This window comes from Podarcis pityusensis (assembly GCF_964106645.2).
Source record: "Podarcis pityusensis genome assembly, chromosome: 5".
Lineage (NCBI taxonomy): Eukaryota > Metazoa > Chordata > Lepidosauria > Squamata > Lacertidae > Podarcis > Podarcis pityusensis.
The window spans coordinates 74818583-74836387 of NC_138032.1; the positions used below are offsets into that span (position 1 = coordinate 74818583).

General features: G+C 43.7%; 1 protein-coding gene across 27 annotated transcripts in view; it reads left to right on the forward strand.

Moving 5' to 3' along the window:
- ANK3 (ankyrin 3) overlaps positions 1-17805 on the forward strand; it is a 393167-nt gene that overhangs the window by 214264 nt on the left and 161098 nt on the right. Inside the window, exon 1 of one of the 27 annotated variants that reach the window (XM_081004811.1) lies at positions 15752-15818. The exons of the other annotated variants lie outside the window; for them this stretch is intronic. Within the exon in view, the coding sequence (XP_080860937.1) occupies positions 15783-15818 (36 nt within the window). The 5' untranslated portion in view covers positions 15752-15782. Of the gene's footprint in view, positions 1-15751; positions 15819-17805 lie in introns of those variants that run through there. 27 annotated transcript variants of the gene reach the window in all.

A 17805-nucleotide genomic window follows, 5' to 3' on the forward strand; every position in this document is an offset into this window, starting at 1 on the left:
CAGTCACACGGTCCAGGGGTTGGTGGAAGGTAAACTAGGGTCTGCTGGTATGTTTCTGGGTGATTTACAACAAAGGCTGTGGTTTTTAAAATCCAAGTTGTTGAACTCGTCAACAACACAAAAAGCAGGCATCTTTCCCCCATACCTGCTGAAGCAAAGACATCTCACAGAGTAACCCGGAATGGACTTCTGTTCATTTCTGGTTCCCAAAACAAATTCCTAGACTCAGAATGTGTTCAGAGTCACCCCATTCTTTAAATCTTACTGTGTGTATTTGGCTCTGGTTCATAGATCTTGGGGTTCTGCTAAACCATGTGGAACTGATAAGCCTGAATTCTGTCACTTCTGATGTACCGTAGTTGGTCATGTCTGTTTGCCACCATGAAGCTTAGAACAGCGTCTTGCTTGATATAGTGGGTTCTGCTTCCAGAGTCCCCAGTGCAAGGCCCTATGGTTCTTTGCAGAGTTTTGTCTTCCTAAACTCAGCCAGTTGACAGCTTACTGATAGAAGACTGCACTTTAAAAGTTATTGGGATGATCCCATGAGCTACAAGAACGGAATGTTTTGAGCTATAACCTGGAGGTTTGCTGAATTTCCTTCAATATGTTTCTGTCACAAATAGCTTTGCAGAATGTTAGAGACATAGTTCCAGAATGACAGGTCCATGCCAGAGATAGAATTAACTATATAGCAGTGACATAATCAGATCCTTCAGAATGAGATCTCTGAATTCCATGAAGTTGATAGTGCATTGAGATCTAGACTCAGTTGACAATGGTTTAGGTGCCTAGCAATCTGAATGGAAACATACAAGAGAGATAAATATATAACTATGAAGCACACTGGCCGTCTTCCCCATTGGTTTCACTGTGTGTGTGTGTGTGTGTGTGTGTGTGTGTGTGTGTGTGTGCTGTCGTTGTTATGGTGATGAATTTCCATGTCTCAGTTGAAAAATACATTATCCATTTCAGCAGCAAAATAACAAAGCTAAAGCAGCATTAGACTGAAAATCTATTTTGACCCTAAGATTTTTACATGCTGTGCTCCTGAATTTAGAGGAGCGGCCATAGAGCCAATGCTTTCCACACAGACGTACTGGGTTCAATCCTTGGCATCTCCAGGTAGGACTGGGAAATACCCTATTTGAAAAGATGGAGAGCTATTGTTCAGTGTAGATTGCACAGAGCTAGATAGACCTGGTATGTTCTGAAGTCTGCCCAGCAGGCTCTCCCCATGCTAATGGGGTATCTGTCCCATTCCCACCAACATTTCAGGCCATGCTTACAATCTTCATGGCAACCATCAGTTCCTGAGCCCTAACCCCAGTGCTCTTGAATGCTCTTAACTATATGTCTATATTCTCCATATGTCTATATGCTCCATTCATTCACATGCAACAGCCTGTTGATTTAAAAGCCAAGGTGGTGACTGACCTTTTGATTAAAGATGCACTCCATAGTGTTCATGCACAGCAGTGCCATCAGGGTGGGACTTATGGGTAGATGTCCAGGGCTCCATTCAGCAGAATGAGGAATAGGACCCCCAAATGCAGCAGAGCTGGCTTACTGCATTTTGAAGTAAGTGAAGTACAGTAATACATCTAAAGGCTGGGGGTGGGGAAAGACCGTTAAATGTTGCGTTTAAAGTGACCTAAATGCATCCCTGCTCCTATGCATGCAAGATGCATCTACTCTCCTTTTGATGATATAACTTCTAGGAAGCATATGAAATCAGAGGTCAAAATTAGGAACAGATTTACTAAGGACAATGCAGCTTTTTACTCTGTAAATAGAAGTATTTGAAGCATTGGTGGTCAACAAAAGAGGTTTAAAGACTGTCTCAAGGCAAATTTAAAAAAAGGTAGTGTTGGGAAACACTTGCCTGCAAGCACTCCAATTGGAGAACAACTTTTACCAAAGGTGTCATGGGCTTTGAAGACACTCGAACTCAGGATGCTAGGGAGAAACATGCTAAGAGGAAGGCACACTTGGCAAATCCACACCGTGATCAACTCCCACCCAGAAACCAACGTCCCCATCGTGGAAGGACGTGTGGATCCAGAATTGGCCTCCACCGTCACTTACGGAGTCACTGTTAAAACCATGTTTATGGAAGACAATCTTACTCAGCTATGAGTGATCGCCAGAGAAGAAGAAGATCTGAAGCTGAAGATTTCAGGCTGCTGTGCTGGTTGAAGGAGGCTGGGCTAGCACTGGTGCAGCAGATTAATCTATAGGGGTTTCCTCCAGGACTGGGCTGGCATCAGAGATTGCCAAGACCCACAATCCAACAGGGGGCCCACTGCCAATCTCCAGGGCCTCCCGACCACTGCTTCCTGTTAACCCGGTCTCTCCAGGGGAGCAATAAATGCTTCATGCCTTGTCCTCTCTCTTTCCAAGAGAGGTGGTACCAGTTGGACACACACACAGAGAGGCAAATGAATGGGGACAGCAACAATGGCAGGGTGAAGGGGGCCCCCACTGAGAGCATCTTGTCTAAGCACTCCCACTCACCACAAATAAAAATATGCAACTGGCAGTGGTTTCTTCATTGTGTGTGGAGGATGTAGAAGCTTCAAATGATGTGATGGCTTTAGTTTTCTGGCCATAGTTCTGTTTCAGAGTTTGCATGCATTAAAATCCCAGGTTTAACACCAGCACCTCCAGTTAAAAGCATGTGAGGTGGCATTAGTGGAAGAGACTTTAGAAAGTGTAAAAATTTGGCTTCTACACCACCTGTTCTCACCTGTTACCGAGGAGAGGAAACACCTTTCAAATAAAACATGGATCCAGTAGAATTGCAGCAAGCACCACCAGTTAGGGACCTGGTTTATTAACTGTTGCAATAGGACATCCTTGCCAACCAGTTGCTCAGCAGCTCCAGTTAGAAAAGACTGCCCAGAGACAGATCAGAATGAAGCTTATATAGTAACAGCAAACAAAGAGTCATAAAACATCAAAACATTCTTCTACATACATCAGTAAAGGTTATAGTAGGTCAAGGGATATAAAGAGACATGACCCCACATTGGTATCAACTTCCTTGGGGTGTTCCAAAACATGCGGTCTCGGCTTACAACTCACCGGACAGTTGTGGGCTGCTGACATTCCTTTCCCATATCTGTCCCTGGAACCTCTCAAGGAGATGCCGGTGCTAACTCACAACAGACGTAAGAAAACATCCTGTCATTTGTGCCATTTGTGCCAGGGTCAGATAGGAGAGATGGAGTGCATCGTAGGAGGGAGGCAAAGAAGTCACAAAATGTAGGCACTCATGAATCATTCATGGATGCATTCTAGCCAAAGGTTAAATGCAATTAATATTGAAACTTTTTATAATAATAAAACTACACCCTGGGTCTCTAATTCTTACATCAAGGGACTACTTCCTGTTAGAGCATATGCCGCTGGACTAGACCATCTTCCCCAACCTGGTGACTCCAGATGTTTTAGACTATAACTCCATTCAGCTCCAGGCGGCACAACTACTAGGAGAAAACTGAACTAGATGGACCAGTGGTCTGATCTGTATAGGACAGCTTCATCTAAAAAAACAACCACAACCCCTGTATTTGTGTTACCTGAAAAGGCCCTGCGTCAGAAGAAGGCTGAATCACAACTTCTTTTAATCATTTCACAAAAATTATGAACAAGGACTTCATGTTATTTAGCATTGGGTGACCAATATATTCTAATAAATGAAAACTGGAAAGGACTTAGGCTTGCTCACATCCATTATCCTAGTAGACTCGTCCTTTTTCTGTGCTTTATCCATTCTTTCGCAGTTCAGTGACTTTTTTTATATACAATTGCTGCTGATGCTTTTTTGAAGCATAGAGCCACATGATGGGCTAAATAAAACACAACCACAAAAGAAGCAGATTTCCCCCCACAATATCATTGTTAACAAAAAATGCAAAACAACAGCACATTTATATGGTTATTAGTTAATGTTCTTCTGCAATGTTATGAAGCTAGTGAGATCAGAGCACCAAAACAATGGTGTGTGTTTTTTAATCCACTTTATTTTTAAATGCTTTATTTCTAGACTTTTCTTTCTTTTCAAAAACCTCCTTTACTCTGGGCACAATCCAAAGGGGTACCATGAGCCTGAAAGACTGAAAAGCACACTCTCCTTTTTGACTTTTGGGGGTGGTGTTGGCAAGGACTACTGGTTCAAAATGCAAATGGGGGTGACGGGGAGAGAGAGGGGGAGAGAAGATAATAATGATTAATCAAAATCTCATCTGCTAACATGCTTTTAATATTTGGATGTTGTAAATAAATAGGCTTTTGGTTATCACTGTAGCTCACTAGGACTCAAGGCCAACCCTATCATTGGGCAAAGTGAAGCCACTGCCTCAGGCAGCAGATTCTGGGGGTGGCAGCAGAAGAGGAAGTGGCAGAAAGCTGTTGGAGGACATAGCTCTGTGTTCCAGTTCAACACCACCTAAACTAGTCTGCTGCTCCCAAGAGCAGATTGCAAACCCACCATCAATCCTGAAGTCAACTACCAGTCTCATAAACTTCTAGACGTGGAATGATAGGGGAGCACCATCTTGCCCTTCCATTTAGGCAGGGGGCGGGGGATGACTTGGGTTGGCCCTGCTAGGGCTCTTTGCAGTTTACCATCCTTCCCTGAACATACACCGAATAACATAACAGTGGGTATTTTGTTAGTAATTATAAATAGACGATGATTTAAACAGCTTATCACAAGAATTGGAATTTCAGTAGAATCTCAGGTTAGCAGCATCTATCACTGTAGCTGTTTGGTTGTTGTTCAGCAGAGCTACGAATGGCTTGTTTTAATCTTCATGTTTTATCTCTGCTTGTACATACGCTAGTGGTTTTCTACAGTGCTGATCACTCCACTCACCAACCCCCCTCCCCACTTTAACATACACCCCTTACCATCACTAACCCCACTTTTCACCTTCCCAAATCTATTTTTGAATCCACTTCACTTCTATTCTGCAGCTAGACTTTGCATCCTTCTTTTTGCATTTGCTCCAATTCCCATGTTTCCCTTCCTCCTCCTTTTGTGCAAGCCCCTTGCACCCAGACAACCCTGTGGGTAACCTCCTGCATCTTCCCCCTCCCACACATTTCAACTGCTAAGCATCCTTTTCTTTGTCTGCCCAGTTATGAAGACACCAGCCCCTCCTGTTCTGCAGCCCCTTTTGTACCCCCACTTTCATCTTCATCCCCATTTCCATCACTTCTTTTCACTTCTTTTTTTCACACATACCCTTTTTGCAACAAACCACCCCTCCTCACCTGCAAATTGCATAAACAATACCACCTAAAGATTCTGTTCAGCAGCCTCTGCTTTTGTAGCTGGAGTCAGTCCGATCCCTCCCAGGCCAAGTGAGAAAAGGCCTCTGGGGAATGGAGCAGGTCTTCTGGGATTCACAGCCAAGAATGGAGAAGGAGTTACAAGGCAATGGAAGAGATCAGGAAGTGCTCAGCTTCTATGTAGGGGCCAGTCTTCAATATATGACAGGTCTGGATGTTGCAGCCCGGCTGTAGACTCCATGGGTAAAATGCATACTCTTTGGGTGCCTTTTGGCATATGCCAGCTCCAAGGCCCACGAAAGTTGGCCAGAATGAAAAGGGGGAAAGTCTGGTGAATAATAGCAACTGGCACACATCAAGAACTAGATGAGAAGCATTAAATCTCCAGGTCCTCCCAGTGCTCACACAGACGTTGCCAACACGGCACAGCTGCACACCACAAGAGCAGGTGAAAACTAAAATGTGACGAAGTGGCTGATTCCTCATGCATAATACATCCCTCCCAGAGGCATTTGTGCACCTGCTCTTCATTTAGCTTCTTGTTGCTAACATTTTAAAAGCTTACTGAGGCAGGTACCAGAAAGCGGATGGTCCCAGGGCTTGCCCGCACCTTTTGTTGCATTGTACCTTTGCGAAACCTGGAGGAGTACCTCATCATTTTCCCTTTTTCTTTTCGGTTTTTGATTTATTTATCTTTTGAAGATTACATTTTAATATTGCATTAATATAATACATATTCAGCAGTACATATTCAACAGGGCAAACTGCATAATGAACTTACGGAATAAGATAAAGTGTATAATAATACAGAACAAAAATGGGCCATCGTTTTCATGATGGACTGTGCCTGTTAAATGAAAATCATTATTTAAGACAGTGAAGGGAAACCTGTGGCCCTCCAGATATTATTGGATTACGGCTCCCATCACCCCCATGGTATTGGCTGCGCTCATCTGCGGTTGATGGAATTTGGAGCCCTATAACAATAGGTGAGACACTAGTTCCTACCCCTGATTTAAAATGTTGGTAAATTGCAAACCTAGCCTTTTCTTTTCTTTTCTTTTCTTTTCTTTTTTTTTTTTTTTTTTTGAAGCGGGCCACATAATTAAAAAAATATATGGATCATTTCAAAACAGGTTGGGGGCTGCAGTTGTGTGTGTCTTGCTGTGCACTTGCACTGAAAATTAAGAATGCTTAATCAACAATATAGAAATGGAACTTTCACCCTTAACAGGACTGTTGCAGTCCTTGAATATCTCTGGTCATATTGCACAGCACATGCTTAGCTGTGCACCAGCCCCTGTTAAAATTATAAAGGCAAGCCTATTTTTCTTGTTCCTCTTTCAGAAGTGCATGCTGGCCATTTGCACCATCTCGAACACATAGACCTAATAAATGCAGTTTCAGATCACTGATGTGCATTGTACATGAAATTGCTTATTTGTGCAGAAGCTTGTGTGAGAAGATGCTTCCCTGCCACCCCTTCCATATGTTACTGCCACTCATAGCCCTGCTTTCTGTATGGGATGGCTTTGAATACACTTACATGTGAGCATGCCACTCGCATGTGAGCACGCACACACACACACACACACACGGAACAGAAAATGGCAGATATTAGCGGTAACCCTTTGTACAGTTGCACATGGAACTATATTCAACTATATTCAAAGAAGCCACTTTAGAGTTTGGGCATGTCCACTGGACTTCTTCTTCTTCTTTGAACAGCAAACCCCCTGTTCAAACTGCTTTTGAACTACCCTTCAGTTTCAAAAGTGGTTTGCCATTTGGCATTGCAGTTTGGGAAATGCAAACTCAAAGCCCTTTTGGGCATGTGGAATGATCTTCTTGGTACCTGAGACTCAGTATGGCAATTTCTTTTTAAGATTCTCTGTATTGAATCTCTCACATGTTTTACCATTTTTTTACCACACTCTGTTCCTATTAAGAATGGTAAACCATGGTGCGTCAACAGATATAGAAACTAGGATTTGTATTTCAGTAAATATTGTTTTCATTTACCATTTTGTTTTTAATTGAACATTATGGTTGTTTTGTCTTGCTGTTTGTTTGGCATGCATTCCCAGGAGACTTAGAATGACAAGGTTTGCCAACTCAGATTTGCTCCATCTGAACAGGATAAACATTCAACAGCTATAAGCATCACTCTCATTATTCCCCCCCACACACACTTTTTGGGTGCAACTGTTGTGACCCTAGTCCAAAGTACGTATGACATTAAATGTACCTTTGCATCCAAGGGACAGGTTGATGTTTTTTAATGGCAGTTGCATCCACAATTATGCCAATCATGCAAATAAAATGGAGGCTGCAGGGGGCAGAAGAGAGAGACCCAGGTATGCCGTTTTAAGCCTCCTTGGAAGAAAGACAGGCTATGCATGTAGAAAATAAAAATAAATAACATAAGCTGATGGGAAGTAGAGAAGGACAGGGCTCCTGAAAAGGTTTTCCTGCCCAGCATGTCAACTGACACCTGCCAGAATTCCCTCTTCTGTACGATTGTAAAGGGCAGCGGTGGAGGAAGCCACTTGGGCGCCTGGGGCAGTGCGCCTGTTGAGAGGCGGGGCACACCGTGGGCCCTCCGGAGTCTGCCTGCCTCCTCCCACTCAGCCGCCCTACAGCTGAGGGGGGATGCAGCAGGCAGACAGTTTGGGCAGCGTGGAGCCTGCGCCCGCCCAAGCCACTGTTTCTCTCCCAGGAGAGACGCGTGGCTCGGGTGCGCTGCAGGCCCCGCCGTGAGTGCCGCCTGGCATTTTGTCACCCCCTCAGTGGTGACACCCGGGGTGGTCCGCACCTACCGCGCCCCCCTTCCTCCGCCCCTGGTAAAGGGATAGGAACCCTCCCCTCCCTTGCATCTCTCGCCCCCCTAATGATGAATCATACATTTCAGCTGTTGTGGGGAGGACATGAAATCACATGAGGAAGGTCACTCGGTGGCCTGTGAGCTTTTTCCTGGCAAGCAGTCCAAGATCACTTTTACTTTATTTAGGCTTGTACAAATACCCCACCCCACCCCCACCCCCGCACTCTGAAATCCCTGCCTTTTGTGCTCTCTGGAACTCGGAGCTACTTCATACAAGGCTAGTCATCCTGCAGCATAATTTGTCACAGCCTGCTGCAGGGATGCAGGCAAAAGTTCCGACCTTGCTCCCTGCCTCTGGCAGTAGCTCTCTATCTTTTTCTCCCTCTCTTTGCTCCCACTCAGCCCCGAGAAGGTGGGAGAAGGGGGTGCAATGAGCTCTGTTCCTTCCCCTAATTTCTCTCTCCCTTTCTTAGCTGCTCATTTAGCTTGAGGGAGGTTTGCTTTCCCAGATGTGTGGGTGATGCTGCAGAAGCTCGTGTGGTACACAGAAGGGAACGCTGCAGCGAGTAATAGCTCTTCAGGGTGTGCCTTTGTTTGTACTGAGCCATCAGCCATTGCAGTAGGGGCCGAGGAGGAGGAGGAGGAGGCTGTTTTACTTGTGTGCTGCTGACAAAATGTGGGCCTTGGCTGGAATGCAAGTCACCCAGCTGTCCTCTGCTCCTGGCAGGATGTCAGAAACACTAGCCATTGATGTGTGGAGGGATCGCCGCCTGCTTTTATGCTGGTTCAAGAAACCACTAGATGGCCCCCAGACAGCGCTTGGCCTTTGCTATAGCACACCTATTGTTCTGTTCATCCAGCAGGCTTTCTGGAGGGGGGGAAATGCTTTGGTTATAGAGGTGGGGATGGAGCTGAGAAGGACTTTGGCACAGGGCTTCCCCCTGCAGCCCTGTGGCAGGATCTCCTTTTGGCAACTGATTCCCATGCTCCTCTTATGAACTTCTAGCTGCTACTCTGGCAGAGCCCCAGTTGCTCCACCCACTGAAGTTAAAGAGTCACATGGTGGTTGCTTGGTTTGCTTGGGAGAAGGTAGCCTTAAATAAGGTTATATAAATGTATTAAATAAAGGGTTTCCTTAGGACCCCAGGATATTCTGGAGCTAGATTGCAATCCTTTGGAAGCTGTGTTGAAATCTTGGGATTTCAGCTGTGATTCGCAAACCTCTAATATATCCTCCAAGTGTCTCTATTTTCCAGGGACTGTCCTGGATTTAAAGACATAGCCCCTGGTTTCTGATTTGGTCCTGGAATGTCCTGCTTTTCCATAGGACGTCCCAATTTTCATCGGAGAAATGTTGGCTGTGACCCCCGAGCCAAGGAGATAAGTAACTATACAACCTTTAGAAGACATCTGAAGGCAGCCTGTATAGGCAAGCCAGTCAGATGCTTGTGGTATTATTATATGGAATAGGCCATCCCTATTTTCATCAGAGAAATGTTGGAGGCTGTGCTCTTAGGCTCCTCCAAGTTGTCCATGAGACCTTAACGAAAATAGTGAGCATAGGGGGAACGCAGAGTGGCTGAAGATTTCTGTGGCAGACAGGTTCCACCATAGCTGGGTGATTTTCAGAGCTCCAGGGTTCTTAGTCAGAGATGTAGTGCTGCAATGAAAAATGATGAAGCTGATAATGCTTGGGCACTAGCAATGATTTTAAATTTTTCTTGCTGAGAGTTAGCATTATGTGACATTATAGTTTTCATAATATCCAGTTGCTTCCTTGAACTGCATCAGACAGGCACACAGGCGGTGGCCTTTATTGTGGAGCCTCCAGAATGTCAAGGATATTCCTGTGGAGGCAGGATAAACTTAGGGCTTTTTTTGTATACTGTTGCTTCTGTGGGGATACTTTGAGGTAGACGGTAATTATTGTTAATTCTGTATCTTCTGGCTAAAGGTCTCAGGTACTCAGAGGGATTAATGAATATCCTTACTCTTTTGTCTGTCTTTCTTTCTCTCTTTCTTTTAACATGAGCAAGAACATGCTTGGTGCTGCTCTAAACTATTTCTCTTCCTTTCCTCCCTCATCTCCTTAACCCTACAGGAAATACAGTATTTATCTGACAACAGTCTGGCTAAATCATTTGGCTTCAGCATTCCTCCCTCCTAATTGGCTTTTGTAGCTTTTTCAGGAATTATGGTATCAGATCACGTTTCCAAGATGCTGATCCTGTGATTCTCAGCCAGTGATCCTGGTTATGTAAGGGATTTTCTCAGCTTGCTGTTTTCTTACCACAACATCTCCTGACATCTTCAAAGAGTAGAGGCCTTCAGTAAGCTGAAGATCTGTTTCCTTCTGACCTCTCTTCTCTCTATCCTCCCTCCCACCAGCCTTGTGTGTATATATGTGCCTGTCAATTCAGAATGGCATTTCTTGCAGCTAACAAAGTGGACTCTGATCCCCACAATAACTTATGCCCTAATAAGTTTGTTAGGTGCCACACAAGTTTGTTGTTTCTTATTATTTTGGTATCTCCTGCATTCTAGGTTGCCTGCTGATCTGAACGAACTTTGGGCTTCTCCACATATAAGCATTATTCAACTGTTAATCCACTTTTCACCATTCAGAATAGACTGGAATAGCCCATTCTCCCACATATATTTAAATATGCATATGAAGGGCACTTTTGGTTTTTCTCATTCATACCAGTAGGTGTTCTCTTTTGTGTTTGTTCCCACATTATTCTGTTATGCTGAATAAGATAGCTGCGTTTGCACCTTGGGGTGGGTTTATTTCCTTTCCCCTGCCCAGGAAGTGAGGAAAAACACAAAGTCAGTTAGTTTCAAACTGTCAGCTCACACTTTTCAGATTGCTGTGCAGTATCTGGTTTGCATTATATCTATCTATCTATCTATCATCTATCTATGGCACAGGAGTGCACAGGAAATAGTTACATGCATTCAGAGGAAAGGATTGAAAGCATTGAGGAAGTAATGCATGTGGAAAGGAAAGTAGTAGCAGAAAGCGGTGATTGATTCACCCGACTCCCAAACAATGAAAGAAAGCATCTGTGAACCTGATAGGAGTGGTTTGGAGCCCAAATTCCTACAACTTACTTTTGCTTTATAGCAGAAACGAGGTGGTTGGGTGTTGAATTGAGGGTTATGATAGAGGAGTGAGCAGGCAAATCATAGATGGGAGCAGAGGCCTGCCACTGTTTGAGGGATCACCATTACCAAATGCATTTCCAAACCAGGTAGTTGTGCTGGACTTTGGGGCAGAGGTCCAGGGCCCCAAATGCATCAGGGTTCACATACTACATGTTGAAATAAGCTATATATTAAAAAATACAGATTACCATACAGTTCCAGCCCCACCTAGAAGAACATGAGATCAAGAGTCTACAACTACCTAATTGTACCACTAAAACCAGGTGTGAAATCAATGCTGAAAGCTTGCACTGCTGCTTCTTAAAAGTAAAGGGACCCCTGACCATTAGGTCCAGTCGCAGACGACTCTGGGGTTGTGGCGCTCATCTCGCTTTATTGGCCGAGGGAGCCATGCGGCCAGCATGACTAAGCCACTTCTGGCGAACCAGAGCAGCGCACAGAAACGCTGTTTACCTTCCCACTGGAGGAGTACCTATTTATCTACTTGCACTTTTTAGTGTGCTTTCGAACTGCTAGGTTGGCAGGAGCAGGGACTGAGCAATAGGAGCTCACCCCGTCACAGGGATTTGAACCACCGACCTTCCAAATGGCAAACCCTAGGCTCAGTGGTTTAGCCCACAGCGCCACCCACGTCCCGCTGTTTCTTACTAAGCTCTAAAAATCACTATGAACTAGCCCTTGAGGGAAAGCGTAGGATTGAAGTGGTTCAGGAGGAAGCTTGTCCGGATTCTCAGGCATGAATGAGCAAGCAAATGGTGCCAATACCAGAAAAACTTGGCTAGCATGGAAGCAGCCGTGCACTGGGGGAAAGATGTTCCTCTGGTCATCTGGCCGTACAGCGGCTTTGGGCATCCTAATGAGAGGCAGCTAAGAATGCATGCATGAGTTACGCTGCAACTTGGCCCTCTTCCAGATGTCAGGTGTGTGAGCTCCACATGCATTGAGAACTCCCCTATTTCACAATGAGTTGCTAAACAGAGGCTGTTCAGTTGTTCATTTTAAGGCTTTGACTTGGACTGTGTTTTACTGTAAACTGCACTAGTATCTTCTCATGCCTTTTGAAATATGATATACAAATTGTTGGTAAAAGATGGTATAGAAAATTAGTAAGCAATAAATCCCCTGAGGTACCCCTTGATTTTATATTCGGGTAAATCCAATATGAACGCTTTCTGCCCAAGTTGCTGCAAGCCTCTCAAGTAAGTCTTCTCGGTGTTTATTTCCCTTCCGTAATGGATAATGTATGCAGCTTTCCTGATTACCTAGTTCATAAGCCTTGGAGCACTCTTTAATTCCCCCCTCAAGGGTTTGAAGAAATGCAGTCACAGGCACAAATGAGCTAGACTGTTTGGGTAATGGTTGCCATTTGAGTAATGATTCCCCGTTGTTATGACAAAATTGAGCATCATTTGAGATGTAGAGCTGATTGTGAAGTTTCTAATTATCTCATGACCTTATAGCTCTGCTTCTGCAGAGATCAAAAGAATCCAAGAATACAACTTGGAGGCAAAGTCATAATTAAGGACTGAGGGAGAGTTGGTGACAGAGCCAAAGCAATGGAATTGCAAACCCACCTGATCACATCTAGGATTGCTGATAGGCCCAAAGCAAGCCTCCATATATATATATATATATATATATATATATATATATATATATATAAAACCCACATGTGGCAGCTGCTTCACTATCATGTCCAACCACTATTTGTGAGTTGGTTTATGGGTACTTCCAAATTAGTTGTTCTCCACTTTCCTTCCTACTAGGAGAGCAATTCAAGGGAGCCCAGTTTTGAGGTAGAATTTGACTATCATAACATTGAGGCCACCACCACTCCCCGTCCCCAATATGCACTGAAGGAAACCTTGATATTATTAAAAAATAATGCATAGACATGGTGGGCCTTTTTGCAGCAGGTAAAACCTTCCCCAAATTTGTGAGGAAGAAGAACTGTCAAGCCTCACAGCTTCTCAGGAATTCCCAAAGCACTAAGATTTCACTGGGTCTGTATTTTAGATTGAAATTGTAGGTTTTGATATAAAAAGTTTCAGTCAATGCGTTTTACCGACATTCCAAAAGTCTGTCACATCAAATTGGATACCATTTTCCCTGTATCAATATGGTGATATAGCACAAGACCACTTACAGTTAACAGTGCTGCCTAATGACAACTTGACATGCCTTTGACTTCATAATATCTATTTTCCAAAAATGCATCGCATTGTTTCCAGCTGCTGTTGGCTGCCTTGTTTTCAAAACATACTGAGCAGCCACTGTTCATGTTGTGTCCCTGCAACTCTGCTTTAAAGCAGCAACAGAAATGATGAGTCAACTGTATCGTAGAGACCTTCTGAAACCATGGTCACAGCTTAGGGATGAAGGAGGATCTATATGAGGAATTAGCCTACTGCACGTAGGTAAAAGTTTGCATCCATTGCTCTGCCTTCTGGCCCTTTCCACCACTGGCATGAAGTTGCCCAGCAAGGAATGAAGCCCACAGCCTGAAAAACGGGTCCCTAACCCCTTGACCAGTGTATTCTAAGAATGTTTGCCATGGTCATCTTAAATCAGTCATAATAACCATGTGAATGTCATCAATGGAGGTGAAAAGTGCCATTAAAAAAACAACAATAAAGTAAGAGCATTCGTGCCTTGAACGCATATCGCAGTGAGCAGCGCATCGCCCCATTTCATCACTTACAGTAGACTCCTAGAAGTATAGATGCTCCTTAAAAATGAGGGGAAGGTGGCTTCTCCACGCTCTCTATTCCCTCTTCAAATAGCATCTCTGGAAACCACCAGCAGCATAATAAAGAGAACATTTCTTTTCCCCACCCTCCTTTTATTGTCTGATTCCCTCTGTGCTCTAATTTATGTATGTACGCTGTCACATTTCATTCCATCCCAACCCAAAGAAATCGTAAATTGTCCCAATTGATGCAAGGTTCAACATAACAGTGGGTGGAACGAGTCAGGTATAGTAAATAAGGAAGAAGTAGTACGGTAGTAAATAAGGATGGGAAAGTAGTAGTACAGGCTTTCTTGTGCAGCTTCTCCCCCTGCTAGAATGAAAACGCTCCTGGGAATTATTATCGTAATGCCACCTCAACAGCTGCCAGAGACCATGAGTAAACTTTGGAGCAACTGACAGGGAGGACGAAGCTGTTTTTAAATGCCTTGGCCATGACAGAGGAAGAGGGCTTCCCTGTTAGCAGCTGCCTCCTACTATAATTTCTAATTACATCTCTTATACAATGACAGAGGAAGGCAAAAGGCACCTGAAGAATTTCCCCAAGAGGCCCTGGTCCATTAAATTTGGGGACATAGGGCACTGATTTCTACTGAGTTAGACCACTGCTGTCTACACTGACTGGCAGCAGCTGTCCAGGGTTTCAGGTGGGGCAAATTCCCAGTTCTACCTGAAGCTGCTGGGGATTGAGGCTGGGGCTGTCTGCATACTGGGTGCGCAGGTACGGTCCTTCCCCAAAGGAGAAACTTAGGTGTTAACCCAGCACTTGGTAACAGCTGTGGGTTTTCTTTGCATGGCTCTCCAAAGCAGAAATGCGACTGACTGCTTTAGGCTTGTTGGCATTTTGTGTACGCTTTGGTTTTGATAGACACTGAATCCTTTAGTTTGGCAGCTCCTGCTCTGGAACTCCTTCTCATTGACTTTAGACAGGCACACACCTTTGCTGTTCTCTTTTTGGCACCTGTTAATTTTTTGTTGTTGTTGTTGTTGAAGCAAGGCTACCCAGAATGTAAAGTTGACATGCATTTTAATCTGCAATTTTAGTTTACAATGCATATTTTTAACACACATATAATAAGAGATGAACATATATATTAAATTGCTTAACCTTGACCTTTGTTATCTTTGTGTTGTTTGTTTGTAAATTGCTTAGAGGTTTTATTTACAATTAAATAGCATGCAAAATATGTTAAATAAGAATAAATAAATAAGCAGCTGGTTAGCCGGTTGGTTGTTTGGTTGTTTGTTTAAGCATGCACATAAGAAAAAGAGCAGTCTTCTCTGGTGCTCGAAAAGGGTGAGTGGAAAATCCCTGATTTTGTTGCCCCTAAAAAACAGGCCAAACCAGTCTCCTTTTCAGAAGGAAGCAGCTGATAAGCAGAATCACAAATGCTTGTTTCAGGAAGGATTCCAACCTACCAACAGTGTTCTTCTAACCAGCTGATTTGGTGGCTATTTTTGGTATTCTACATATCACGGTTACACATTCAGGGAATGGCTGGAGATTACAACTGTGGCACAGCAGTCAGCAATCCCAGGATAACTCGCCTTTGCTAGCCTTCCAATCCTCTTGCTTGTCTTTCTGCAGTTTAAAAATAGTTAAGGAAGTCTAACAAGTGACCAAGCTTAGTTGCTTTGTAAAAAAAAATCGGCACTTCCTGCTTGGTGGCTATTTTTAGCTGTAATGCAGTGTCCAAAGTGTTAACTAATTGAGTCATCATATTTCATATTTGGCCACAGAAAATGGCAGTGGAAGAGGGAGAATGCTTCCTGGACCAAGTAAGCCTTTGCGGATGCTGTAACAGGAGTGACTTTTTATTCGTACTCGTAAGCTAATAATGTGTGTTTTGCTTTGTTTTAGTTAGCAGGAGTAGAACTTTTAACATCCAGGGCAGTTATCTATTTGCAGATAAATGTTCACATGTCTCTAGTGGCTTAATTTTGTTGACTGTGTTCGGTTTCATCTGTAAGCTGAATGATGCAAGATCGCTTTCCACTGTGATCGAAATGGTGTGTTCAGGATGCTGCATAAAGGGATTCTGGAAGAATTAAAAAATGGGCTATTTTGTGTCAAGAGGCCTAGAATAGCTTGGGTGAATATTATTTTATAATACTTTTCATTTTGTGACATTTTACCAGGTAATTTCTAGCAAGGTCTTAATATATCAAATGGCCATACCTGGCTGAATTGAAACATATGTTATTGGAAAGGGAGCTAAAAGTGCTGATGCTGCAGATATGAAATCAAATCAAAAATCCTGAAAATGTGCAGTGCAATTTATCCTATGACCTCAGAGGTGGTGCTTAGGTGGACAGGATTTCTTGTCGGAACATTAGTTCGCAAGATTAGGTCACAATCCTGTAAACCACATTATGCAGTATTTGAGCAATTAATTAGGGAGGGATCGTGGAGGGATATAATGGATTTTCCTGTAGAACAGCAATAGTTGCAAAAATCAATCGCTCTAGTGAAGGTTGTTATTCCTCAGGTATTGCTGGTAAAAGGAGAATAAATTCCTCCTGAAGGTCAGCAGTATTTACATGATGAATTGTGGCAATGAAAATAATTCAGAAGGAATAATACAACCATATTGTCTTGCACAGCCTTGTTTAAATGCCAATGAGCTTGGATGGGTACTCATGCATACATATGTGTGGGTGGGTATGTGTGGTTAAGCGGTTTTTTGTGCATGTATATATCTCTGTATGTATATAATATGCACACACACACATATATAAATGCATCAATACACAGATACACACACTGCATTTAAGCTGGGGTGGGGGGATAGTATCAGCTCAGATAAATCATGATATGTGATCTTATTGTATCTGAAATAATTTTTGTAAGCATATTTTCAAAAGCAGCTTTAGTTGCTGGATTACCCACAGATTAATTTACGGTGCAGAACAGCTGGCGACAATAACACAAGGGGCAGCAGAGCTTGTGAAAGTCAATGCAGAGTTCCCTGCATCAGTTGCACAAAGAGATATGGGCACCTCCCTGGGGGTGGAGTTTTCACAAACTGTTTCCTCCCCTGTCCTGATCCTTCAACTTCAGGCTACTGTGTTTCAGGTTGTATTATAGCAACATACCCTGCAACACCTGACCAAAGAAAATTAGGATGTGTACGCATTAGCAATTCCTGTTAGTTCCCATGCTAAGGTTTTTCCCTGCCTGCTAGACATTGATTGTGCTCATTTCCTGGGCACAATAGCCCGACTTCGCAAGCTGCAGCAGGGTGTGCTGAGGGCTGCAACCGTTTCCTAAGAATGTATAACCAAGCGTTCAACCTTACAATAGGTCAGGTTGTACTTTTAATAGAACAGCTTTAATCCAAACCCACTCAGCAACATACACCAGCTAGAAAGGAGGTTTTTTTTGGGGGGGGAGGGGGGACAGAATGGAAGCAGTGTGGAGATGTATGTGCCCTTCCATGTACGTACACAGAGTCAAGATGCACCCCCCCAGCCAGATTTTTTAACTTTCAGGAAGACCTGAGGAAGAGGGTACATCTTTCGCACAAGCGCTTTCTAATACAACCCTTTGAGTGTTATCCCAGAAGGCAAAATAGGGGCCATGGGACACCAGGAAGAGCCAGAAACTGGAACTGTTCCTAAAGGCAATTGGAATACAGTGGTACCTTGGGTTACAGACGCTTCAGGTTACAGACGCTTCAGGTTACAGACTCCGCTAACCCAGAAATAGTACCTCGGGTTCAGAACTTTGCTTCAGGATGAGAACATAAATCGCAGAGTGGCAGTG